We start from the raw sequence: 27,332 nt of genomic DNA, 5'->3' as shown, positions 1-27,332 counted from the left end.
CAAGATTTATAGTACAATACTGTTTATGTAAATTAAAACATCAATACCATATATTTTCCACAGATACACCTAAGTAAATAAACGCATGAACGGTGGTTTGGAAGGACACACGTTAAGCACAGAAGAGTGGTGCCTGTGTGGGGAAAGATGGGATCGGGGATGGGTGATGAAGGGGACAAACAATAATAAAAGGACCTTGCATGGACCGATGATGATATAGTGCGCCGAGAATTGAGGAATATGGTCAGCTCAATTCTGTGCAACTGAAGGAATAAATAAATAAATAGTAAATGAACTGAGCGCCTAGGGAGTAGGCCAGCTGGGTAGACCCCCAGACTTGGGCTTTTTCTCCATGTCATCCTTCCTTTTGAATTTAGTCAAAGCTGAACAAAGTCCCAGCTGGATACAGTGGAACCTTAAGAAGAACTCCCAGTTCAGATGGAGCAGTTCCTCTAAAAGCCATTACATTGCAGGGGACCATCTCTTAACCTCATTACCTCCATGTTTGACACCCCCATTCCCAGTTCCTATTTCCATGGTGGTCCAATTTCAGAAATACCTTATTTGAATTTTGGGGTGGGGGCTGAATCTCCAGACATTCGGAAGAGATGAGGTTCTAAACTATTCTCTCCTCACCTGGTGCTCAGAAGCTGGGCCAAGGGAAGACAATCTTATGAGATGGGAGTTGACCCTCTTGACACATACATACATAAAACTTTTCAGGTTCATCTCCTAAGCACTCTATTTCCTGCTGCAGGCACATACTAAGTTTTGTCTCCTCTCCTTCCTGTGTCTCCTCTCTTCCTGTGTCTCTCTGTGTGTATGTGTGTACACGTGTGTGTACTCTATTTCCTCACATATAGGTATTTGCTTATATATGTGTAGCAGGCAAGTTTTCCTCAGGGTTTCCTATTCACACAAAGTCACACAGACACACACTGTCTCACTTAATCATACCTCCCCACACGTGATCATACACAGATAGGACACACAGACACAGACACATACACACACGAGAGAGGGGGGGGGAGAAGGGAGGGAAAGAGAGGGAGAGAGAGAGAAAGAGAAAACATCCAATATAACATTGTTCATTTCAGTTTTTCCATTTACAAAATCCAATGATGAAGCCAGGCAGTTAGAAAAAGGATATGGAGGAAAAGCCTCCTGAATCTACCCTATGTGCCCTCCCACCTTGCTCTTTCCACCCCTGCCCTCAGAAAGGCATTCCTGTCATCATCACTGAGAGTACAGCCCCACCCACAACACATTTCCAGCCTCTCAGCTACTCTGGCCTGCTTTTCCAGGGCCTCTCCACAGCCAGGGTCACCAATATCTTTTCTGTCTAGAGCACCTCCTTCATTGCTTTTGGATCAAAGCTTCCTCAGTTCACGGGCTATCTTGGGGGTAGGGTTGGAGTTTAGGATAGGAGTTTCTAAGGAAAGAAAGGGGATGAGGAGATCACAGCCCCAAACTTAGGCAGAGTTCCAGCTTGGCTCACCAGTCTACGGAACTGGCCTTGAAGTCACTAAGTCCAGGGTGGTCTCTGTCTGTGGAAAAGAGGCTTGGGACCTTCCACCTGTGGAATTGGGTACAGTTTGCTCCACTTTGGGTATAGGTAAGGGTGGAGGGAGGAAAAACTACAGGGAAGGATGTTTGTGGCACGGAAGGACAGCTAAGGAAGGGGCTCAAGGCCTGGGAGACCTAGAAGGGACAAAAAGAGGTCAGGCAGGATTGGACCCAATTCCTGGGTACCTTGAAGTTTGTATCACTATTGGTTACCAAGGCTCCCAAAGAAGTTTTGTTTCCAGAAGAATAGTGTGAGCCCAAGAAACAATTGTGGGGTTGAATTTAGCTCTGACCCCAGGCTCTGGAGTCCAGCCACTCTGGGGAGTTCAACTATCTCCCTCTACTTCCATGGGTGACTTCCCCGCCGGCATGTATCCACATCATCCCTGGTGGGGACAAGCAGAATGCATAGTCCTAGGAAGAAAGGGTGGGGATCCAAGAGAAAGCTTGAGAGAGTGTAGCTAACTTTGGATTTTGGTTGAGGAGCTCATCTACCATTTGACTCTTCATCTAGTCTGGGCACATCATGGAGGCCCTTCTTTGTATGCTCTTGGCTTCTCAAACAGAGCCTCCAGAAACACCAGCAAAGTCTGGACACGATAGGGAGGGATAAGGAGACCAGGCTTGGGATCAAGGTTAAGCCAAAAACAACATTGCACACAACGTAGCAATTTAAACGTCCTTGCTCCCCAGGAGGGCAGGACCCCATTTGGTCCCTCTTGTGTGAAGCCTTAAATCAGTATTTCCTAAACATCCAAGTCTTGCTAAGGGACTCAGAAGGGGAGGGTGAATGGGAACCCGGGGGGCAATAAGATCTCTGGAAATCTATTTTACAGGAGAAAACTTCCATTTCTTGACAATGTCAAAAGGGGGGGGGTGACTTTTAAGCAAGAAAGCTTGTTTCCTCAGCTGTTGTTATTAAAAACCCTGCATTTTCAGTTTGTTTCTTTTACTGAACCGTTACTTTAGAAAGAGGAGAAGGGAGAAGGATAAGGAGGCAGGGAGGCATGGGAAAGAGATTGTAGAAGTGGAGGAGGCTGCGGGACAAGCCCCACAAAACTAGAAATGCCTCTTTCCCAATTCCTCACCCAGTTTCCACCCCTAGGGAGGTGTTTGCAAAATGCCTCAGTTATGGATGGTTTGAGAGCCTGGGCTGAAGCTTAAAAAAGAAGGCTTCTGTGTGGGTCCCACTCTTCCCCTGCTGTTGGCCCCAGTATGGTGATCACAACTTTCCCCCTGCCTATCACCTACTGGCTTGCTTCACATGACACAGTAGGGTTCCCTGGGAGCTGGGGCACCCCCTGTGCCCCAGCAAGGGGCATGAGTCCTCAGGCACTTCTTGAGGTCCTTGTTAAGCAGGAAGCAGACGATTGGGTTGACGGCAGCCTGGGCGAAGCTCATCCAAACAGCAGTGGCCAGGTAGCGGTGGGGCACAGCGCAGGCTTTCACAAACACTCGCCAGTAGCAGGCCACGATGTATGGCGACCAGAGGAGCAGGAAGAGCAGTGTAATCGCGTAGAACATTCGGCCCAACTGCTTTTCACCCTTGACCTCGTCCATGCCCAGTAGCCGCCGGCTAGCTGCATGCCCATTCTGCCGGATACCCAGCAGAGTTGGTGGCATGGGCCCACGGCCAAAGCCAGCGATCCAGTTGGCAGCAGCCTGGCCGGTAGCCCCAGGGCCATGGAATGTCCAGTTTTGGCTGATGGCTGGCACCATCTGCACTGGCTTCATCTTGCGGTGACGGTACTCGAAGAGTAGCAGCTTGCCATAGACAGCATGTGTGGCTGCCATGAGCACAGCCAACATAAGCATAAAGCCCAGTGTGTCATTTGCTTTGAAGTAGCGATGCTCAAAGATGCACTGGTCTTCCTCTCGGATAAACTTGTAGGTGCCCACATCAAAGACAGGTGGGAAAGCCATGGCCACAGACAAGGTCCAGGCCATGCAGATGACAGCTGCGCATGTCCAGAGTGTCATGCGCTTGGCATAGAAGCGGTGGTGGGCGATGGCCATGTAGCGGGTGACGCTGATGCAGAACAGCATGAAGGCCGCATGGAAGCAAAAGAGCACAGCCATGAAGGCCACAATCTTACAACTGAGTGCACTGAAGGTCCATGAGGAGCCATGGCGCACAGAAGCCAGTACAAAGGGGAAGCAGATGGCAGAGCGTATGCCATCAGCTAGGCACAGGTCCAGCAGAAAGTAGTAAGGAGCCTTGTGCAAGGCACGCTCCTTGAGCACCAGCAGGGACAAGATGGCATTGCCTGCCAGGCTTACACACATGATCAGTCCCAGCAGCACCAGCTTCACGTAAGCCGATGCCGATGGCAGGGACAGTGCGCCGCTCACCTCCTCAGGCTCTCCGGTGGTGTTGGCCATACTGAGGGGCAAGGGCTACCCCAACCCTAGGGGGTCGGCCAGTCCGGTATTTGATGTGCCCTGGGGGACTCCATCAGTTGTCTTGCTGAGCTACACCTGCAAATGAGGACAGTGGAGGGAGATAGAGACAGAGAGATGGAGGTAGAAGACAGAAAAATGAGGAGACAAGAGAGGTAAATAATGAGGTTAAAAAAATGGAGGCAAGAATATAAATGGATAGAAAACAACACAGAAATGGAAGGAATGGAATGGGGGGGTTGGAGAAACAGGTGAAAAAGAGACAGAGAGGGCAGATTAGTGTGTCTATGAGCCCTTCCCGCCAACTCCCCAGATATTCCTGCTCCTACCCCTCCTTGCTGGGCATAAGTGCTTTGTCTCCTAATGTCCTCAGGCACCTCTTTCTTTCTCCACTGGTGGGTCTGCAGGGCTGCGGATATTTTCCAGCTCTCCTTTCCTTTTACAAGCCATAAAGCTGTATTCAAGCATTGATTTTTTTTACTGCTACCCATAAACCAGTACACATAGGTGAACGCACACACACACACACACACACACACACACACACACACACACACCCCTCAACTAAAAGTTGCACACAGTACTAATCCTAATTGTAATATACTTATTCATTTCTGTTGTTTTTCATGTTTTATTTTGTTAAACTATTGACAGCCAGCCACTCATTAGATTTCTTCCCACCTTTTGCTCTCTTCCACCCCCTCCACCTCGTACTTTGTTTTTTCTTCTCTCTGGCTTTTCTTCTCACTGTACTGTTTGGAGATTGAATTTACAGCCTCAGGCCTGGTAGACAAGAGGTCTGCCAATGAGCTATATCCCTACACCCTTTAAAAAAGTTACTATTCAAACTTTTAATTTTGTAATAGGGTCTTGTGACGTTGACCAGGCTGGCTATGAACATTTTCCCCAGCCCAGGCAGGCCTTGAACTTGGGATCATCCTGCCTCAGACTCCCATGTGGCAGGATTACAGCTCTATGCCACGGTGCCCAGCAAAATATCTTTATTTGTGGTCAGGAATGTGCGCAGCACGTCTCCGAGCGTGAGAGGTGAGAAGACTGATAGTAAATGGTGTATTTTGGAGACACAATAGTGGGAGATGAAGTCACAGAAGACCAAATGTAGGGCTGTGGATTATGAGAAAGCCTCTGGTTTTTGTTTTGTGTGAATGTAGGATTGTATATGACTACACAAATGTAAGTATGCTTTTTGTGTTGGCTCATTGAAAAAAATATTTCTTTACCTTGGGTCATTCACGGTTTTAGGCACCAAGGATGCAGTTGTGAATCAGACAGATAAAATTCCTACTCTAGTACTTGGGAGGCAGAGGCAGGTAGATCTCTGTGAGTTCGAGGTCAGCCTGGTCTACAAAGCTAGTTCCAGGGCAGCCAGGGCTACACAGAGAAACCCTGTCTCAGAAAACAAATAAACAACAAAGAAAGAAAGAAAGAAAGAAAGAAAGAAAGAAAGAAAGGGATAAAGATTCCTAGTTTTGTGTAATTGACAAATTAGGTAATAAGATGAGACGGGTGAAGTTAGTATAGCAAATGATGACAATAATCTAAAATCTAATCATGGAGTAGGGGAGGAGGATTTAAAGTGTCAGAGGTGAGGGGCGTATTGCAGTTTTTGATGAGCAGGATGGGGAGGGCTTCATGGAGGAGGCATCTAAGCAAACAGGCGAGGATGTAAGCCCTGTGACTGTTTCGGAGTGGAGAACTCTAGGCAGAAAGAACAGCCAGAACAAAGGCTCTGAGATGGAGCTACTTGTGGCACACTGAGAAGGAGCACGGGAGCCATGGTGAGGGGATACTGAGCACAGGGCAAGCATTGGGAGGTGAACTTAGAGCATCAGCTAGGACATATCATAGAGGCCATAGTGAGGTCTTTGATTCAGAATTGCTTGGGAGGGTTTTGAACAGAGGTAAGATGTGATTCACGTTCAGGGGTGAATGTGATTCTACTTGTTGCTGTGAGAACAGGGCATGTTCCATGAAGGTGGGAAAGAGTAGGGTGATTGGGCTGGAGAGAAGGTTCAGAGGTTAAGAGCACTAGCTGCTCTTCCAGAGGTCTTGGGTTCAATTGCCAGCAACCACATAACGGTTCACAACCATCTATGATGAAATCTGGTGCCCTCTTCTGCTGTGCAGGCATACATGCCAGAACACCGTATACATTAATAATAAAATTGAAAAAAAAAGAGTAGGGTGATTAGTGAGACTTCAGTAGTAATCCAAGTAAGTGGTCATAGCATCCCCAAGCCCCTCTCTGTTTTCGCCGGAATCTCTCTCTTTTATCTCTATCATTTACTCTTGAAATTTAGATTATGACCTGTCTCATCCTATCAGAACAGAAGCCCTATAAGGGCAGGGTAGGCTCCCTCTCCTCTAAAAGATCAGTAGTGTGCACACAGCACACAGTAGGTTCCTGGGGAAAAGATACCAAGGGCTCCGTGGAATTTTTCACACTGGATTTGCTGAAAGCACAGCCTGGGGAGTTGGAGAGTGCCTGTGTGTGCATTGTCATGTGGGGTCATGACAAAATGACAGCATTTCCCAGAGGGAGGGCAGCTGGGCTGACTCATATGAAGCGGAAGCAGGGAGGTTGGAGAGACGGCTCAGAGGTTAAGAGCACTGGCTGCTAGTCCGGAGGTCCTGAGTTCAGTTCCCAGCAACCACATGGTGGCTCACAACCATCTGTAATGAGATCTGGCACTCTCTTCTGGCGTGCAGGCACACATGGAGCCAGAATGTTGTATGAATAATAAATAAATCTTTAAAAAAAGGGAATTTAAAAAGCCTCCATTAAAAAAAAAGAAGTAGAGGGGCTGGAGAGATGGCTCAGTGGTTAAGAGCATTGCCTGCTCTTCCAGAGGTCCTGAGTTCAATTCCCAGCAGCCACATGGTGGCTCACAACCATCTGTATTGAGGTCTGGTGCCCTCTTCTGGCCTTCAGGCATACACACAGACTATTGTATACATAATAAATAAATAATTATAAAAAAAAAGAAGAAGCGGAAGCAGGAGAGGTTCAGGATTACCAACTCCTTCCTAGTGAAGTTGTCCCGTTTGTGTTGTTTTCTAGGTCAAAACAGTCACCTAAAAGCAGTCATTTTTTTGACAGCACTAAGAAGTCTCATAGCCAATGGCCTACTGAAATGAGAGGGAGCTAGGGTAGGGGTTGGAGAGAAATGCAGAGCATCTGGTCTCCTTCAGTTCCTCAAGGTCTGATGTCTTCTATCCTTCCCAGAACGCAAACAGCCCTCCGCCGTGTATGTTCAAAGGCACACACACACACACACACACACACACACACTCACACGCGCACACACCATTGCCTTAAGGGGAGTCAGAGGGTAAAGATTAGGCATAGAGACGGAAAAAGTGTAAGAGTCAGATACACAGGGGATGACAGAGAAAAAGAGACATATTTGTGACAGGAAGATGGTGACACAGAAGGAAAGCCAGAAAGCCAGAAACAAGGACAGGGGAAGAGATAGAAATGGAGAAAGAGAGGGGAGAAAGAGTGACTTAAAGAGGCATATAGAGGGGCTGGAGAGAGGGCTCAGTGGTTATGAGCACTGGCGGCTCTTCCAGAGGAGCCCCCTTCAATTCCCAGCACCCCCATGGCAGCTCACAACTACCTGCAATGCCAGTTTCACGGGATCTGATACCCCCCACAGACAAAACATGAATGCACATGAAATAAAAATAAGTCAATTATTTTTAAAAGAGACATATAGCTAACACAGGGAAACAGTGAATGATCAAGGAGGAGACAGAACAGGCAGTTAAGGATAGCCAAAGGGGGGGAGGACACATCTAGAACACAGCTCGTTAAACTATGGGTTGTAACTCCCCATGGGCCTGCATAGCTGAATGTGAGGGTTTCGAGGAAGTTTACAAAATTTCTGGGAGTGTAATGACCCAAAATTAATTTAGAATCAAGGTATGACGACTCGCACATGTTTCTGGCAGCAGTTGCTCAGGTTGCATCATACGCACAATATTACCGAAGCCGTGGTTCTGAGCAATGACACGCGCACTTTGCACTGCACATGCCACCATACAACCCAACGACAACAAATGCTCTCTGAAATACCCTAGCTCAGACTCGAGATGGCCATATGCTGTGAAATGCAAGGTTTCTGTTGTACATATATTTTTTCTTTTGTAAACCTAATGGTTTAAGTACAGAAAATAAAAACTTTAGTACTTCCCTCCTGTCATATAAGTATTAAATTAGCATGCCATTACATTGCATTGTATTAGAATGTTTGCTTTAAAAATGTTGCCATTTCAGGTGGTTCTCTGTGAGTTCGAGGCTAGCCTGGTCCATGTAGAAAGTTCCAGGGCAGCTAGAGTTACATAGATCCTGACTCACCCCCCCCCCAAGTTAAAAAAATTAAAAATGAAAAAAATTGCCTTGAGTTGCTGACTTGAGTGTCCTAAAAAATCATTAGATGAATTTTGGCTTGGAAATAGGACAGAATTTCCAACAATTTTTGAAATGTCTCTAGCCATACTTTCACCATTTTGTATTGTATGTTACATGAAGCGGGGTTCTCAGTATTGACAGTTATAAAATCAAAATACCAGTCAGCTCTTAAAAACATTGAAGATGCCTTATATGTTGCAGTATCAAACATTCAGAAAAGATTTATTTTTGTGTGTGTGTAAAAAAAGCACATCTATCTCAGTATGCAAATTTACCTTTGTCTTTAATGAACAGTAAAATTGTATGTATGCCCTAGAATTGTTTCAGATAAATTTGTTAATTAATAGTAAATGTTTTATAACCCCAGCAGCACAGACATTAAGGGCCTCATTGAATAAATGGGCCCTCCTGAGACTGAGAAGCTTCTGTAAAGCAAAAGACACTGTCACTAAGACAGAAAGGCAACCCACTTACTGGGAGAAGATTTTCACCAACCCTGCAACTGACAAAGATCTGATCTCCAAAATATATAAAGAAATCAAGAAACTAGACCGTAAAAGGCTAATCAACCCAATTATAAAATGGGGCACTGAGCTGAACAGAGAATTCTCAACAGAAGAAGTTCAAATGGCCAAAAGACACTTAAGGTCATGCTCAACTTTCTTAGCGATCAGGAAAATGCAAATCAAGACAACTTTAAGATACCATCTTACACCTGTCAGAATGGCTAAAATCAAAAACACCAATGATAGCCTTTGCTGGAGAGGTTGTGGAGAAAGGGGTACACTCATCCATTGCTGGTGGGAATGCAAACTTGTGCAACCACTTTGGAAAGCAGTGTGGCGGTTTCTCAGGAAATTCGGGATCAACCTACCCCTGGACCCAGCAATACCACTCTTGGGAATATACACAAGATATGCCCTACCATACAACAAAAGTATATGCTCAGCTATGCTCATAGCAGCATTGTTTGTAATAGCCAGAACCTGGAAACAACCTAGATGCCCTTCAATGGAAGAATGGATGAAGAAAGTATGGAATATATACATATTAGAGTATTACTCAGCAGTAAAAAACAATGACTTCTTGAATTTTGCATGCAAATGGATGGAAATAGAAAACACTATCCTGAGTGAGGTAACCCAGACTCAAAAAGAGGAACATGGGATGTACTCACTCATATTTGGTTTCTAGCCATAAATAAAGGACATTGAGCTTATAATTCACGTTCCTAGAGAAGCTAAATAAGAAGGTGGATCCGAAGACAAACATATAGGCATCCTCCTGAATATTAACCTTCAGCAGGTGATGAAAGGAGACAGAGACAGAGACCCACATTGGAGCACCGGACTGAAATCTCAAGGTCCAAATCAGGAGCAGAAGGAGACGGAGCACGAGCAAGGAACTCAGGACCAAGAGGGGCGCACCCACACACTGAGACAATGGGGATGTTCTATCGGGAACTCACCAAGGCCAGCTGGCCTGGGTCTGAAAAAGCATGGGATAAAACAGGGCTAGCTGAACATAGCGGACAATGAGGACTACTGAGAACTCAAGAACAATCGCAGTGGGTTTTTGATCCTACTGCACGTACTGGCTTTGGGGGAGCCTAGGCAGTTTGGATGCTCACCTTACTAGACCTGGAAGGAGGTGGGCGGTCCTTGGGCTTCCCACAGGTCAGGGAACCCTGATTGCTCTTCGAGCTGATGAGGGAGGGGGACTTGTTCGGGGGAGGGGGAGGGAAATGGGAGGCGGTGGTGGGGAGGAGGCAGAAATCCTTAATAAATAAATAAATTAAAAAAAAACAAACAAACAGCCGGGCGATGGTGGCGCACGCCTTTAATCCCAGCACTCGGGAGGCAGAGGCAGGCAGATCTCTGTGAGTTCGTGACCAGCCTGGTCTACAAGAGCTAGTTCCAGAACAGGAACCAAAAGCTACGGAGAAACCCTGTCTCGAAAATCCAAAAAAAAAAAAAAAACCAACAAACAAAACAAACAAACAAACAAACTAAACTAAAAAGAAAACAGAAAAATCTTAATAAATTTCATTTAACCTGAAAAAAAAAGTAAATGTTTGATTTGTATACTTATTTTATAGAACTATATACCGGGGTTGCATAAAAAATTTCTTAGGTGGAAAGGGGTCATAAGTAGAAAAAAATCTAGGGAACCCCGGCTGATCTAGAAGACTAGGGAGAGACAAGAGGGCCGGGAGAAACAGGTAGCCACAGAGACAACACGTAGGGAGGGAAAATATTAGTAAGATGTGTACTGAAGTGTAGCTCAGGGGCTCAGTAAAAGCAAACGTTAAAACCAACTCCCTTAAAACAAACAAACAGCCAATACAGTAACAAGCAAAGCCCCGGTGTTGCTGAGAAAGCTTGAAGAGATTGCATAAATGAGGTCAGGTGCTCCTAAGCACAGCCTAGCAGCCATAACTGAGGCCCAGTGGAGGCAAAAGGTAAGTGTGTGTGCACAGAGCACACATGCCTGTGCCTGGACACCCTTGTGCACAGACCTACATACTCACAGGCGTTTGAAACACACACACACACACACACACACACACACACACACACACACACACACACACACACACACGGTCACAATGTGCATGCACAGATGGAAGTAGTTCTGGTACCCGGTCTACCTGGTCTTAGTACAGGGCTTTGTCCTTTTCAAAGGCATTACTGCCCCCTAGGGGACATTTTGGAAATCTACAGGAATGGGGGAGGGGCTGGATGGGAAGGGGTGTAGGTGACTTCATGTTAGTGCAAAGATGCCGTAATTTTTGCCCTAATATTAATGTAAGATATCTTAATATTCAGGGGTGGAGAAAGGGAGAGAGAGAAAGAGAGAGAGAGCATTAATCACTTAGCCAGATGTGGAGTAGTCTGACATTACTAACACATTGTCCTGTAACTCCTAGAATTTTGAGCTTATAATTAGCTGAGCCTATATTCTCTTTTATTAAGATAAATGAGATTTTCTTTCTCCTAGTTTTAGCATATCCTGAATTATCCAGGAATATGGCTGTCATGTGATCAAGAGGAGACTATATTTTGCTTTTTGGTGCACTTCACTAGTTTGTAAAATCTCAGTATGAAGCCTCTGCCTGCCATTTTCCTGTACTTTGTGAACCTGATTTGTCTTCTAAACTACATTTACTTATTACAAGCACTTACAAGTCTCCAATTATTTTCTTTAATCTCCTGAAGTGTGCCACACCTACGCACTTACATATCCAAATAAAATTATTATAAATCATTCTTATTTGTATTATAGTTAATATAATATGTATATTGTGTAAGTACAGTATGGACTTCCTTTGAAATGACATGTGCAGAAATATTATATTATCGAAAAACTCCATTTTCAGATAGTAAAGGACAAATTTTATGTAACAAACTTGTTACATAAAAGGCACACTAAGCGAGGGCTGAGAATTGGTCATCAATGCAGACACACTGACACACTGTCTCACACATATCACAATCCTGCCTCCCCTTAGGTGCTCCTAGTACACACATACACACACACACACTCACACACACACTCAAACAATCGATGAGTAAACACACAAAGCAAACCTACTGTCATTTTAGACCTTGACTCCCGTATACTCACTGAGCTGATATATCTGACTGTTCAAATACTCCCACATATTAAAAATCTCACAACAGCATATCTATAGCATCACGTATACAATCACTGCTCCAAAACTAACATTCAGATTAAATATCACTCACATCATCAAATTCACAAACCCTTGAAATGTGCTCCCCAGGTATGTATACAGATATAAGCCCCGAGATACCTACAAGTGTATTTGCAGGCAAGCAAAAAGTTGTTTGTATATATGAGTATACTCTACCGCAACGGAACCAACTTGCCTCCCCTCACATAGACTAGCTACACTCAACAATACAGTGCATCCTGGCACACATATGCCCCTCTTCATTAACTGATAAGCTTTCTCTGATAAATAAAAGTGTAATAGCTCTAACATGCTCCCAAAAGAATAGCGAGCGTCACTCTCTCTCACACATTTCAGCAACGTGCAAGCGCAATCAAATACAGAGACAAAAACGCGCTTGCATGTGCAGACACTGGAGTGTAAAGAGACACTTGCACCTGGGCAAATGTGTGTAAGCATACCAATTTGCTCTCACATGCATTACCTGATATACATAGCCAACAGCAGTTATCTACTCGTGTGCACAAATGAGCTAACTCCTGCAGGTATATGTGGAAACCTGAGCAGAGCCGCCCGGCTCGTAGGTGCTTGCCACACCAGGAAACTCAAGTAAGAACAGGTGCAGGAGGCTGTGGCAAGAAGTACACTGTGTTTTAGATGCTTCTTATCAAAACATTCCAGAGAGTTTGATGGTTACCTCCCGCTTATTTATCATGAGGTTTTTGGTTTGGCCGATATCTACATGTGTGGTGTTTGTTTTCTTTTAATTTACTCTTGTTCTTATTTTTCCTCACTGACAAAAGGAGAAAGTTGGGGCCTGGGGTGTGGCTCAGTGGTAGTGCACTTGCTTAGCATCCATAGGCTCACAGGAGGGAGAGGGGAGGGAGGAAAGGGAAGAGGATAGGCAGGAGTGCTATATGAGTATTGTTATGGACTACAGTTGGCTTATCTCTTATCCAAAAATGCTTGTGAGTATCAGATGCTGGACTTTTTCAGATCCTGGAATATTTGCATAGATGCAGATGATGATCTTGGGGATGAGACCTAAATGTAAACATGCATTTGTGTTTTGTATATACCTTACACACAGCATGAAGGTAATTTTATGCAATATCTTAGTGCATCTACATTTTGTCTGTGACCTATCACAAGATGGGAAACTTATTCCTTGTGATGTCATGTTAGCAGTAAATTTTTTTTCAGATTCTGGAGCACTTCAGATTTTTTTTTTTTTTGGTTTTTCGAGACAGGGTTTCTCCGTAGCTTTTGGTTCCTGTCCTGGAACTAGCTCTTGTAGACCAGGCTGGTCTCGAACTCACAGAGATCCTCCTGCCTCTGCCTCCCGAGTGCTGGGATTAAAGGCGTGCACCACCACCGCCCGGCTAGCACTTCAGATTTTTGATTATGTATTTCTTTGGTATTCTTAAATAGAATATAATCATTTAGTTAATTCCCTTGATTGTTATTTCTTTATAAAAAGAACTCTTTATTATAGTTACCTTAAACCTAAAGCTGCAAGCAGGAACATCGCAATGAACCTTGGTGGATTCAATGTCCAGATATACCAATTATGAACTCAGAAGCCAGGCTTCTTCTGCCCATATCCTATCCACTTCTCTTAGCCTTCAGGTTTGTAAACCATATTTATTATTCTATGTCACCCATAGACATTTTGCTATCTGTTTTGAAAAGATGAGGGTCCCTTTGTAAACATCATAACACAACAGTTTTTTAAATTATTTCCTATTCTATTTATCGTCTTACTCACTATTGGTATCTCCTATTAGGAATTAGGCAAATCTGATTCTTGATGGTATTTTATGTTTATGGCCTCATAGTTTTAGGTAAAACTATTTGTTGATGAATCAGTGAAGCCGGATGTTGGTTGTGTTGGTTAGTTTCTTTGTCAGCTTGACACAGCTAGGGACTTCTGGGAAGAGGGAACCTCAACAGAGAAAATGCCTCCAAAGATTAGCTGGAAAGAAAGTCTGTTGGGACATTTTCTTGATTAATGATTGACGTGGGCAGTGTCCTCCCTGGGCTGGTAGTTTTGGGTTGTATAAGAAAGCAAAACTAGGAGGAGCAAGCCAGTAAGCAGCACCCCTCCATGGCTCTGCTTCAGTTTCTGCCTGCATGTTTCTGTCCTGGCTTTCCTTCATCACGGACTGTAAGATCTAAACGGAAACAAACCCTCTCCTCCCCAAGTTGCTTTTGGTCATGGTCCTTCTCACAGCAATAGAAAGCAAACTAAGATAATGGTTTAACTGAATTGACGCATCAAAGATCAGCCTAGGATTTTTATGATTTTTGTCTCAGTATTCCTTTCTAAAAATGTAATGAAAATTCAGTTTCAGAAGCCACAGAGATCTGCTGTCCCCTTCAATAAAAAGATATAAGGGCTGGGCATGCCGCTTAAAGGTAGGTAGAGTGCTGGCTTGACATGTAGGAGGCCTTGAGGGTTGGTGAGGGAGATAGGAAAGGAGGGAAGGAGAAGCGGGGAGGAGAGAGAAAGAGAAAGGGGAAGTAAAGAGGGACGAGTAGAGAGAGATGTTAATTTGGATTTTTTTTAAACCAGGTCTGGGTATCCATGGATGGGCTGGTAGTCACCATAGTCACTACACAGCCTCAGGTGCAGGTGACCTTAAACTCCTAATAATCCTCCTGACTCCTGAATACTAGGATTACAAGCATGTGCCCCCACGTGAGTTAAGATTCATTTTTTTTTAAATTAGTCCCAGCTGTCCTGCAACTCACTCTGTAGACCTAGCTGACCTTCAACTCAGAGATTCACCTGCCTCTGTCTCCTGGGTGCTGGGATTATAGGTATGTGCCACCACTGCCCAGCCAGATTCAGATTAAAAACATTTAAATTTATTTTTTAATTTTATGATCATTGATGTTTTGTCTGCATGTATATGGGGGTGTCAGAAGCCCTGGAACTGGAGTTACAGACAGGTCTGAGCTGCTTTGTGGATACTGGGAATTGAACCTGGGTCCTCTGGAAGAGCAGCCAGTGCTCTTAACCTCCGAGTCATCTCTCCAGCTCCAGATTCAGATTTTTTTAAAAAGCACTTGGGGCTGGAGAGATGGTTCATATTGGAAGCACTAAGTAGACTCTGCGAGTTTTAAAAAAAGAAAGCAAAGGGCTGGAGAGCTGGCTCAGACATTAAGACCACTTGTTGCTCTTGGAGAGGACCTGGGTTTGGTACTCAGCATCTACACTGTGGTTCCAGAAGATCTGACACTCTATTACCTTTGTGGGCACCAGGTATACACAAAGTACTCATACACACACACAGGCAAAACACTTATACATGTAAAATAAATTTTAAATAAATTTTTTAAAGTACTTGGGAGTACAAATGAAGAAACCAAAGCTGGATATGGTGGTGCATGCCTTTAAACTCAGCAATTGGGAGGCAAAGGCAGGCAAAGCTTTGAGATAGAAGTTAGCCTGTCCCAGGATAGACAGAGCTGTTACACAGAGAAGCCCTGTCTTTAAAACAAGCAAACAAGCAAAAACAACAATAACAACAAAAAAGAAAAGAAACCAAGATTTTTTATGAGATGATTAGACTATTCTTATACAGAGCTCAGTCAGCTAGTGACAGCGTTGCAAGGTTAACAAGAAAAGCCAAGCAAAATTTTACATGCTAGCATTCTGCAGAGAAATTGTCCACAATGTGTTTGGGATGGATGAGCTAAAGGAAATAGGCCAAGGGACAGTTTCAGTTATTGCTGTTAGGAGACACACTGGTGACAGGTCAGAGATGGCACTAACCTAAAAACTGTTGAACTGAAAGGAGTTTCACTATATATTGATTTCTGGATGTGTCTGTCCCTGTTAGGTCGATAGTAGTAGTCAGAGACCCTGAAGAGAAATGCCATTAGTACAAAAATAAACTAAGACTAATATATGCAAATTTATCCAAGAATAGTTTGAAGTATTATGGAAATTGTATAGATCTATGGATCGGTACTACTCTTATTTTGTTTTGTTAAGAGACAGGGTCCCATTATGTAGCCTTGACTGACCTGGAGCTCGATTTGTAGACCAGACTAGATGCTGCTGATGCGATGATACCAGACTCACTCGTAAAACTTTGTAAGTCTGATTTCCACAGGAAATGATGAACTAAGTGATGAGTTTAACTAAGTCCAAGACTGTTTCCATGGATCTTTTAGTTTTGTGTGAAGAATTGAAATCATACATGTTTTTCTGTTTTAAATCTAAGTGTGTAGAAATTTTGTAAACAATATGAGGGGTGGTAAGATAGTTCAGAAGGCAAAGGCACTCGGTCTCAAGCCTGAAGGCCCGAGTTTGACTCCTGAGAGCCACATGGTGGAGAGAATGTACTCCTGCACGTTGTCCTGTGACTTCCATATGTGCTTAGTGGCATGTGTGCGCCACCCTTGTCAAATGTTAATTTTTAGAAGGTAGGAGGAGTTAAAAGAAGCACCCAGTTACTTTTTTGTGTGTGTTTCTTGCTTTGCAGATTTAATACTTACAGGCTTCAGCATGTTCCTCTTTGAACACACGAGACTAGGATTCCATAGAAAACAATAGCTATCTGGTTTCTTTTTTCCTTTGTGTAACAGGGTGTTGTGTAGCCCAGCTTGGTCTTGAACTCTAAGTAACTAAGGATAACCTTGAACTTCTGAACCTCCCCATCCCTACTTCGCCAGTACTGGGATTACAGGCGTGTACTACTACACCTGGTTTATAGGCTGTTGGGGATTGAACTCAGGACTTTATGCAGGATAAGTGAGCACCATTCCAGCTAAGCTACATACCCGGCACTGCACTGCACTGCAAACACTCAAAATACTGCATATCAAGGTAGACAGCACTGACATGGCTTACAGGGTCAAAGTAAAATTTCAAAGAAGGAAAACGGTGATTAAGTATGGCTCCTGGAGTTATGTCTACTCGGTGTTGCAATCCGAACGACAGAACATGTATAGAGCCAAGTTTATGTGGACTTAGAAGAAAAGTTTCTTCATAATTTTGAAATACTGAAAATTATGTTAGATTCACAATTCACGAACACTTGTTACAAGAATTTTATGCATATATGTGTGTGCATGGTGTGTGTAGGGGTACATGTGTGTGGTGGTTAGAGGACGATCTTATGGGTCAATCTTGCTTCCTTTTTTTCCACTTTGAGACAAGGTCTTTATTGTTCGTTGCTGTCTGTGCAGTGCTAGCTATCCCTAAAACTTCTGTAAAGTTCTCCTGTCTCCACTCCCTACCTCGTGGAGGTACACTGGGATTCAGTATGCACACTGCTGTGTCTGGCTTCAAGGGGGCTCTGGATAGCTGAACTCAGGTCTTTGTGCTGGCATGGCAAGTGGCTTTTTTTCTAGAAGGCTTTGTTGACCTACAGATTCATAGAGCTGTGTTCCAGACATTCAAGTAGTTGTTGTTGTTTGGAGCTTTCACAAAAACATACAATTGCCTGATGTAGCACCAGCAGATTTAGCAAGTCCAGATTAAAAAATGAGCAAAAAATGAATGAAACAATAAAACAAGCCATGGTAGTAGTGACCAAAGGTTCAAAAAGAGTGGCCACAGATGCTGACCACTGTGGACTCCCATTAGTGAATAAAAAAAGTTATACTCTCAGCTGAGTACTTTGACCCCAGCACTCAGGAGGCAGAGACAAATGGATCTTTATGATTTTTAAAGCTAGCCTGGTCAACATAGTTAGTTCTAGGCTGGCCAAGGCTAAGTAGTGAGATACTGCCTCAAAGTTGTTGTTGTTGTTTTTGTTTTTTTTTTAAATACTGAGAGCTGGGCACATTGCATGCCTGTAAACACAACATTTGGGAGGAAGAAACAATTGTTTGTTTGTTTTTTGAGACAGGGTCTCGCGACGTGGCTCTGGCTGTCCTGAAACTTATGATGTAGACCAGGCAGAACTCAAATGTACAGAGACCTACCTGCTTCTGCATCCCAAGTGCTGGATTAAAGCTGTGTGCCACCATGCTCTGCGAGGAAGCTGCAAGTTTAACGCAAGCCCAGGCTACACAGTGAGCTCTAGGCCAGCAAGATCCTGTTGCAGAAAAAGAAAGAGAGAAAGAAAGGGAGGGAGGGAAGGAGGGAGGAGAGATGTTATGCACTCCTGTATACCATGAACTAATCTGCAAAAAGATTTTATTTGAAAGCTGCATACATTCAATATTTAATAAATCCCCTAAAACTTAGCAATTTTTCCTTATAATTGTATAATATGAAGAAAAAGTAAGGAATTTCTTTTCATCAAGCTCCTATACTGCTACATAGCTTACTCTAATGTGCCGTACAGATTTTACTTACTCTGGATGGTGAGTTGTGTGTATGCCCTAAACCACTCACATCTAATCACATTGCATGTAAACACTAACACACACTGATAAATATATACATATGGGCACAGGACATTCAAGTCTGATCTCATACTCAGAGTTAAATCGACTGATAAATACAATTAGTCTCTCTCTCGAGGAAAGTAGAGATGTGATCTGGTACCCACTTAGCAGCGAATCACTCAAGGATATACAATGCACAGACAGCATAGGCAAAGGCAGAGACACACTCACCATTCAAAGGGCACTTGGAAGACAGATGCGGTGGCACGCACCTTTAATCCCAGCACTCGGGAGGCAGAGACAAAAGGATCTCTGTGAGTTCAAGGCCAGCCTGATCTACAAAGCAGGTTCCAGAACAGCTAAAGCTGTTACACAGAGAAATCCTGTCTCAAAAAAAGCCAAAAAAGGTACATCAAAGGGAACTTGGAGATGCACATATACACAAACTGAATTTCATGGATTTACACTGAGACACAGTCTTGCATGTGCAGGCATAAAAACTGACATTAGACAGGGGTCAAGTTTTGCTCATGTCCTATAGATCTAGACTTTCTCTGCCTCACACCACCAGCTCTTACTGAGACACTGAAGCTATTACGTTTTATTTTTAAAGAATATTTATTTATGTGCTTCCCCTGTGCTTCATGCACACAAACAGGAGTATGAGAGCAGCGTATGGCGTTAGTTCTCTCTGTCTACCATGTGGGTCCCAGGTGTTGAACTCCGGGTGTCTGCCTTGGTGGCAGGCACCTTTTTCCCCACTGAGCCATCTCACTGACCCCAAACCTACTATTTTCTAAAAAGCCACATTCACAAATATGCCCTGGCACACAGTCACTTACATATAGATGGCATAGACATACTTGCAGGCATATTACTCAGTCTTCACAGCTGCACAGAGAAGCAATCAAGCAGATGAAATATTTCAGACTCACGCATCCTCAACCTACATAACCACTGAGGCTTAGAAACATACAAACACAAATCTTCAGATGCCCACACATCCATTCACGCATACACATTCCACCCTCACTGAACAACACAGATGCACACATTCTAATAGATGGCCATATAGACACAAACCCATACCACATAAATGCTTCCACTGCACTCATCACGTACAGCAGCCTTCTGAATTCTACAGATGGAACAGAGACCCTCTCCCCCACGCATGTACATACTGGTAACTAGAAACCTAATTCCCTAATTAGATAAAAATACACTGGCACATGTGTACACGGATTCATTCATGTTCACGCATGTCGATATACCTGCATTCTCACAGATACTGCATTATCACACATATGGGATGTGTGCACTCATACACCCAGAGTATATGAGCAAATATACACAAAAAGCTGAATGCCCTTCCACTTGGCCTTGCGCACATTTTTCCTTACCAGTTTGTGTTTCTATATGAACACTGAGATACTTTATAAACTAATTTTCATGTATAAACATACTCTTACATAAGAAGAGGCCAGGCTCATTTTCTTGGACATACATGTGGGCACATATGAGGCAAATATGCACATGAAAATCTTCTTTGCACTTGTAGATGAATGCAAACCGTTAGCCACCAGGACAGGGATAATTGTAATAGGTATATACACAGGTGATACAGACAGGTAATATACTGTAGTTACTTTTAATAAGCAGTTCCTCACGAGAGGGCTAATTACATGTTAGGCACTGTTACAAGCACTCCTAGTGTATTAACTTTGCCTATCCTAACATTACATGATAGGGAGTTTTATTTCTTCCATTTTATAGACTGGAGACTGGGGCTTTGTTGAGGTTATGTGATTTCCCCCCAACTACACATCTAATAAACACTAGCCGAAAGGCTGTCTCTAGAGACCTTGCAGACCCAATTCACAATTAGAAATATATTCACCCCAGGGGCTGGAGAGATGGCTCAGCCAGTTAAGAACACTGGCTGCTCTTCCAGAGGACCTGGGTTCAATTCCCAACACCCACATAGCAGCTCATGTAACTCCAGTTCCAAGCGATCTGACACCCTCATACCAATGTACATAAAATAAAATTAAGTAAATTATTAAAAAATAAGAAAACAAAGAAATATATTTACCCCAAACATAAATTTTATAATATAATGTATATGCATATATATTATAAAACCATATAGCACTTGCACACACAAGTTAGTTCCCATTTACTAATAAACTTAGGTACAAATGGTCATTCATACCGAGTTATAGACAAGTTCACATTACAGACATTTTACCAGAGATATATATGTCCTAGAAAATATATTCTTGTGTGATCACAATTACAAACTTTGCTCATAAATAACTACACTATTGGATATACCAAACATCTAATACAGCCCCCATAAAACAGCCACATAAATCCATGTTAGTTATCTTTCCAACTGAAATACATGCAAGCACACACTATCCAGATATACCTTCACACATGCTAGATTCACTCTTCACACAAACAAATATTTTCTTTCTCTCACACATACCACTTAGATTCTCTCTTCCCCATCCACCCAGAGAACTGCACATATCCTAGTCAGATATACCCACATTCTCACAAGCCCCAAACCCAGATATACACACATTCATTTTCCTTCTCACACACACTGCTTAGAAACACCCACTGTCACACATATACCCAACACCAATACACCCACACTTTCACACACATTCAATTTCCATACATCCATTCTCATATATAATCACCTCAAATATGCTTACCCTTACAATCACTCTAGCCAATTAATGCCACACTTATACAATCTCTAACTCAGCATACATAACTTAACCCCACCCCAACTTGGAGTCCTCATACCTATCTTAGGTTTACCTACAATCTCTTTCAAATGCACACAATCCCAGAATATACCCAAGGTGACATACGTACCCTCCAAAAGACACTGCACTTAGACACACCCCACCTAGATATATTCACAATTTCTCAAGCCAAATATATGCACACAGAGACACATACATTCATATATCACCCAGATACTAACCTAATTTAGAGAACTCACATTCAAACACAAATTTTGTCCAGATGTGTACATTCATGCTTTCTCACGTTATCCGTTTCCTCTCTCTCTGTCTCTCTCACACACACTTTGCCACCTAAGTATATTCACACTTTGACCTGCTCACTGTTCAAACACATCTACATTCAAATCCTTTTCCAAATGCACCCACATATTGTCTCACGAACAGCCTGAATGTATCCATACACTTTTTCTCATATACCATCAGGATACATCCACATCTCATAAACATGTGCCATCCCAATACACATGCTCACTGAGTCTACTGATGAAAACTGGATTGAGTGTATGAAGAAAGTGTTTAAGGCACATCTGTGTGGGAAGTACTGTGCAGAGTGTGGGTCGGGTACATCCATATGGTGTGGAGGAGATAAAAGCATGGGTGGATTTGGATAGTAGGTTTGTGTAGAGGTATACGCAGATTGTTTGTGTGACAGTTGAAAATATTTGGGTGGGATGTGTGTGTGTATCTTTGTGTTTCAAAAAGTCCTTCCCTCCCTAATATACACAATTATCTCACATGCACACCCTAACCAGAAACACATATAATTCCTTACATATACATACTCTACACACTCATGCCCCCAATACCTACTACTTTCCTAAGATATACTTTCTCCTAAACATATTTCTTAACATCTAGATTTCTGCCTGGTGCCATAATTTGCTGCTGTATGCGAAATGTCCAGATGCTGCACATTCAGACTCTCTCACATTATTTGTCTGTCTCTCTTCTCTCTCTCTCTCTCTCTCTCTCTCTCTCTCTCTCTCTCTCTCTCTCTCTCTCTCTCTCTCTCTCTCACATACACACACACACACACACACACACACACACACACTCCAACCAAAGCTCTAACTAACCCTAGGCACTATTATGATGCCATTCTGCCCTATGCCTTTGGCAGTGGTGGGATGGGAAGGGAGATTTTTATGTTTCAATGTTTTAGCATGTCCCCCAGTGCTCGTTAGCGAGCACGCGCAGAATGCTGTGCAGAAAGTAAGCGCACTCGTGTGGTGTGAGCGAGATGAAAGGTGGGTGGGTTTGGGTAGAAGGTTGGCATAGAGGTCAGTCTGCACAAGGCCAAGGCCAAATCGCATATCAGACAGGCAGAGGCACAAATACCTTTATTTACCCCCCCCCCACAGGCACATTTCCATTGGACTTAGTCCCAAGTACATCCATTTATTCTTTTAAATGTACTATATTCACATGATTTACTCATGAATGACGTGCATTCACTCCCAAACACAAGTACACGGACATACTTTTACATATCTACAGAGATATGTAAAAATATATGGATCATATCTGAAGAGATAATAAGGAAATGGGGGCACAGAAGGGGGGCTCCCAAACATGTATACGTATACACTCAAACATAATCACAGAAGTATATTTGCATGCATGCATACATACAGACATATATGTATAGGTGTGCTCACACATATCTATACCCAGATGTGTCAATGCTTGTAAATGAGATTATGTATACATATGCAGGTATTATAACACATAGACTTGTATGCATAACTGACCATGTACACACACAGCATATTCGTATGTTTATAGACTTGTACATACATTAATTCATTTTTATATGTATACAATGAACTATAGAAATAGATATACTCACAAAAGCACGCGATCACAGTCAGGAATATATACACCATTATGTCCATACACCCTTCTGAGAAGCTACATAAATAAATGAAAGAAGAGTAACTTATATGTACATTGGAATAGAATACAAAAGCATATTTCAATACATGCACATATAGAAGTACTCTCATGTATTCTTGCACATACACCTGTTGATCTGCATAAGGTTTGGTCAACTTATCACATACATACATGCAAAGGTATCTAAATGGATGCACAGACACACATACATACACAAATGTGCTTGTGAACCAAGAATGGCATGCACAGAGATTTATATGCATCATTCTATAACATATGCTTTAGACCAAACAAAGATAAATACAAACATACAAATTCAAACCAGAACTGTGCAAACTGGTACTTCACACATTTGTGTATTCAGACAGGCACACACACAGGCCTATTCAAAGATATACACTTAATTGTGTTTGATCACACATGCCTATGTACAGATATATTCATGTGAATGTATGCATAGTTAGGTATTAACAAATAATAGCATATATATGCACAATCATTCAAAGCATATTCAAATATACAGTCACACTCAAAAATAAAAATCCAAATAAAAACATAGTAAGACACATGCACCCAAGTATTATGAAATGTGGCTACTCATGCATACCATAATCAGATATACACTTACACCAAATTAGACATTATACAAATGAACCTATTCACCTATGCATACAACCTTGTGAGCAGTGTAAAACTCCACAGTCATATTTAAATATGTAGTCCAGTGTGCACACATAAAATATTTTTCATTCATCCACTCTTCCCTTATCTCAGTGTGCCTATTTATACTTACATTTCTTTAAATAGATATGAACACACAGGTCTGTTGAGAGACAGTGGGCATTCAAACATGCACATACAGACACAGACATGATGAAAAATGCTATGAATGAATTTATACAGACTTTCATACATAAGCCTATTCATACAAATATACGGCAGCCACACCCACAACACATATAAGCACACATCCTCTCCTACATGCATGGGACACATGTATGTCTTTATGCTCACACATATTTAGATGAACCCACATTGAAAGGCACATGTGGGAAAACAGGACTATTCACAATGAGATCCAAGTAGGCTTTCATTTACTCATACATATGATCAGATAATGTGTGTTCAAAGACAAATTGATACCACACACACACATAAACAAACATTCAACAGGCCTAATATAGGCTCAGAGAAACACACCAATATTCAATATTTGGGTCAAAATCAAACATGACCATTTGCTTACCAGATATGCAAAACCATACCCTCCAGGAAAGACACAAAGCTATCCAGATACCCACACAATCCCATATGCCATCACATAGTCTGTTCTCTCTTTGTCCCTCTGTCCCTCCCTCCCTCCGTTCCTCCCTCCCTCTCTCTCTCTCTCTCTCTCTCTCTCTCTCTCTCTCTCTCTCTCTCTCTCACACACACACACACACACACACACACACCACACTCCTATACACCTACAGTGCAGTGATGAGACACGGACTATACACTTCTTTTCATGTATATTCTTAGTTTTAGGTCCAGATGCCCCTGGGCAACAGGCTAGATTCTCTCCCTTCCACATCAAATGCTTCTTCAGGAAAGTCTACTCATGTCTAAAGGTCCTGGCCCTTCCTGGCCCTCAGCAGAAATCTGTCTTCAGTCTCTCCGCTCTTGGCTCCTCTGCTGATCTCCATCCCCTTGATATTCTACCACATCTCCCTATCTAGCAACTAGCTGAGAAACTCCAATCTCCCCAGCCCAGGGTCTAGATGGACAAACTCCACTGCAGGTTTGGCTACTGCATGGACCACACCCCAGCTCTACTCAAAGCTATAATCTCAAAAGCTTCAGCCTTGTCTCCCGTCCCTGCCAGCCACTGACCATAAGCCAAACTCTTGCTAATTTTCCCTCAACAGAGGGACACATACTAGGGCCAGGAATGCTGCAGGCTGTAAGCCAGGCCTCTGCTGGCTCACAGTCTGGTGTGTGTGTGTGTGTGTTGTGTATGTGTAAGTGTGTGTACATAAACAGGGACAAATGCAGGAGGGGAAGAACCCCAAGTAGGATGAGAATGACTGCCTACACTACCCATCATTCCTGACAAATGAGAAGTAACAGCAATAATGCCATTCTATTTCCCTCCATCTTTCCACCTGCTGCCTTCTCTAGAGCTCTGCTGAGCCCCTGGAGAAAAGGTGCTAATCCTTTCCCTAATCAATAGCAACACTAATCACGAACAACCAGCAATAATATTGACCCTGAGCTTTGCTGACACTGCTTGGTGCCATCCTATGCACACGTTTAATTATTTGCATGCATCAATTTATTTAATCCCCGCACACACTCACAAAGAAAGGGTTACCAGTCTCTTTGACAAATGGGAAAAACAAGGTTCAACAAGTGACATGCCTCCACTAAAGTTGTGAGCTTAGTAGTTAGGAGATGTGTCCCTAGTAGAATCCATGTTCTCCATATACCAGGTTTTCCTGCACTTCCAGCTACAGGGACCTCTGGCTACTGTGTCATTGATCTGGAGGTCCCAAACACATTATGGGAATCTGAAACAGAAACAGAGAGCCATGTGATAGAAGCCAGGGCCCATAGTGTGGGAACCATTATGCTGTTCCTGTCCCTGTGTATTGTCATGGGGACATGTTCAAGCTCTCTCAGAGCCCATGGTCTGAATGTGCTCCCTACCCCCACCTTACCTTCCTCTATTCCTATAGCAGCTTCCTCCCACTAGCTGGGACACATCTTCCAGGGTGAGTGAGCAAAAGTATATTACCTGTGGGTAGAAACTGGGAAAAGAATAAAGGAAGGAATGAGGGCTGGTCTGCTCTAGAAGCGGCTTTCTTGCCATAGCTACCCACCTGCTTGCTGACTAGGGTCTCTGTCTCTATCTCTCTTACACAGACACACACACACACACAGAGAGAGAGAGAGGGAGAGAGAGAGAGAGATAGAGCGAAAGAAAGAAAGAAAGAAAGAAGGGAGGAAAGAAAGAAGGAAGGAAAGAAAGAAAGAAGGAAGGAAGGAAGGAAAGAAAGAAAGAAAGAAAGAAAGAAAGAAAGAAAGAAAGAAAGAAAGAAAAGAAAGAAAGAGCGAGCTCACACACAATTCTGCAAGCCAAGGAACCTGGAGAAGGGTGAAGGAGGGAGGAAAGGAAGCTGCAGGCATTGTGAGAACAAGACTCACTGGGCACCCAGGTACCCCTTCCACAGCTAGCACACAAGGAATTGTCTTGTGTCTAAATGTGACCACGCGGATAGAAACAGACCCTGTTAGGGGTTGGGGGTGGGGAAACAGGTGGTGGTTCCCTTTCTTACGGGACGGATTAAGGAAGATGGGGAAAGATCAGCACTCCTGGGGCTTGAGTGTTGTCATAGTCAGTGATGAAGCAGAGAGACTAACAGACAGAAAGCATGACAGTGATAGAGACTGAAATATGTGGGGGAACAGAAGAGAAGTCCCAGCTACCCTCCTCCCCGGCTCCTTCACGGAAGGATACAGACTACTTACCTGGGTTCTCTTAGCAGGACCGTCTTGGAATTCAGGAAGGGAACTCACTTGATCTCAAGCAGGATAAACCACAGTCCAGGCCACATTGTGGGACCCTCAGTGATCTGGCAGCCAGTGACACTCCTGCTTCTGTTGCCGTGGATACAGCCTGGTTGGTCTAAATCGCTGGCAGCAGGGGAAGCAGGTGCCAGAGGGGTGCACTTGGTAGAGCTGGAGATGCTGGGGAACACCAGGTGGGCAGCACACAGCTTTGGGGTGCCCAAGTAGTGGGCAGATGGGGGTCCTGGTAGGTGCTTCTCCCGCTACAGACTCCCACCCCCATCTTTATGCCACCACCAGTCTGGGAGGGGGCCAGAGCTAGCTCTGCTACTGGTCTGCCTGCCTGCCTGCCGGTTCCCCCCCACCCCCCACCCAGTCTGCCTGCTGGCCGCAGCCTTTTGTCCTCAGAAGACACGGTCCCAGCGGGGCCTCTGCCAAGCTTCTAGCAGAGGCTCAGGGTCCTGGACTCCTCCCTGGGAGCACACGAGCCATGGCCTGGGAGGGCCCCAGGTTAGGGGCACACTCTCATCCAGGCTAACCCCACTCTCCCGGCCGGGTGAGGATGGAGAAGAGGTGCAAGTCCACAGCCAGAGGCAGCAGCAGAGGTGGT

The 27,332-nt window shown here is 43.6% G+C and overlaps 2 protein-coding genes across 12 annotated transcripts in view; one reads left to right on the top strand and one right to left on the bottom strand.

Moving 5' to 3' along the window:
* Positions 1-11: 11 nt before the first annotated feature.
* On the bottom strand, positions 12-27,151 carry Gpr173 (G protein-coupled receptor 173). Of its 5 annotated transcripts, XM_075957098.1 has the most exons (7): positions 26,684-27,151; positions 25,873-25,962; positions 25,574-25,722; positions 23,124-23,185; positions 18,042-18,154; positions 15,880-15,939; positions 12-4,044 (listed from the first exon to the last, which is right to left on the bottom strand). In XM_075957098.1, the coding sequence occupies exon 7, from the start codon at positions 3,946-3,948 to the stop codon at positions 2,827-2,829; it is 1,122 nt and encodes a 373-aa protein (XP_075813213.1). In that variant the 5' UTR covers positions 3,949-4,044; positions 15,880-15,939; positions 18,042-18,154; positions 23,124-23,185; positions 25,574-25,722; positions 25,873-25,962; positions 26,684-27,151; the 3' UTR covers positions 12-2,826. The 5 variants fall into 5 exon arrangements, with proteins under 5 accessions (XP_075813213.1, XP_075813212.1, XP_075813215.1 ...); XM_075957097.1 differs by lacking the exon at positions 15,880-15,939; XM_075957100.1 differs by lacking the exons at positions 15,880-15,939; positions 18,042-18,154.
* LOC142840608 (protein FAM156A/FAM156B-like) overlaps positions 27,082-27,332 on the top strand; it is a 50,556-nt gene continuing 50,305 nt past the window's right edge. For 2 of the 7 annotated variants that reach the window (XM_075957124.1, XM_075957103.1), the window contains exon 1: positions 27,206-27,327. The gene's annotated coding sequence lies outside the window, so the exon portion shown is untranslated. Of the gene's footprint in view, positions 27,328-27,332 lie in introns of all 7 variants that reach the window. The other 5 variants (XM_075957105.1, XM_075957115.1, XM_075957116.1 and 2 more) reach the window with 5 other exon arrangements.

The sequence above is a fragment of the Microtus pennsylvanicus genome, chromosome X, assembly GCF_037038515.1.
Source record: "Microtus pennsylvanicus isolate mMicPen1 chromosome X, mMicPen1.hap1, whole genome shotgun sequence".
In the NCBI taxonomy this organism is placed as follows: domain Eukaryota; kingdom Metazoa; phylum Chordata; class Mammalia; order Rodentia; family Cricetidae; genus Microtus; species Microtus pennsylvanicus.
This window is presented reverse-complemented; position numbering and strand designations above follow the sequence as displayed.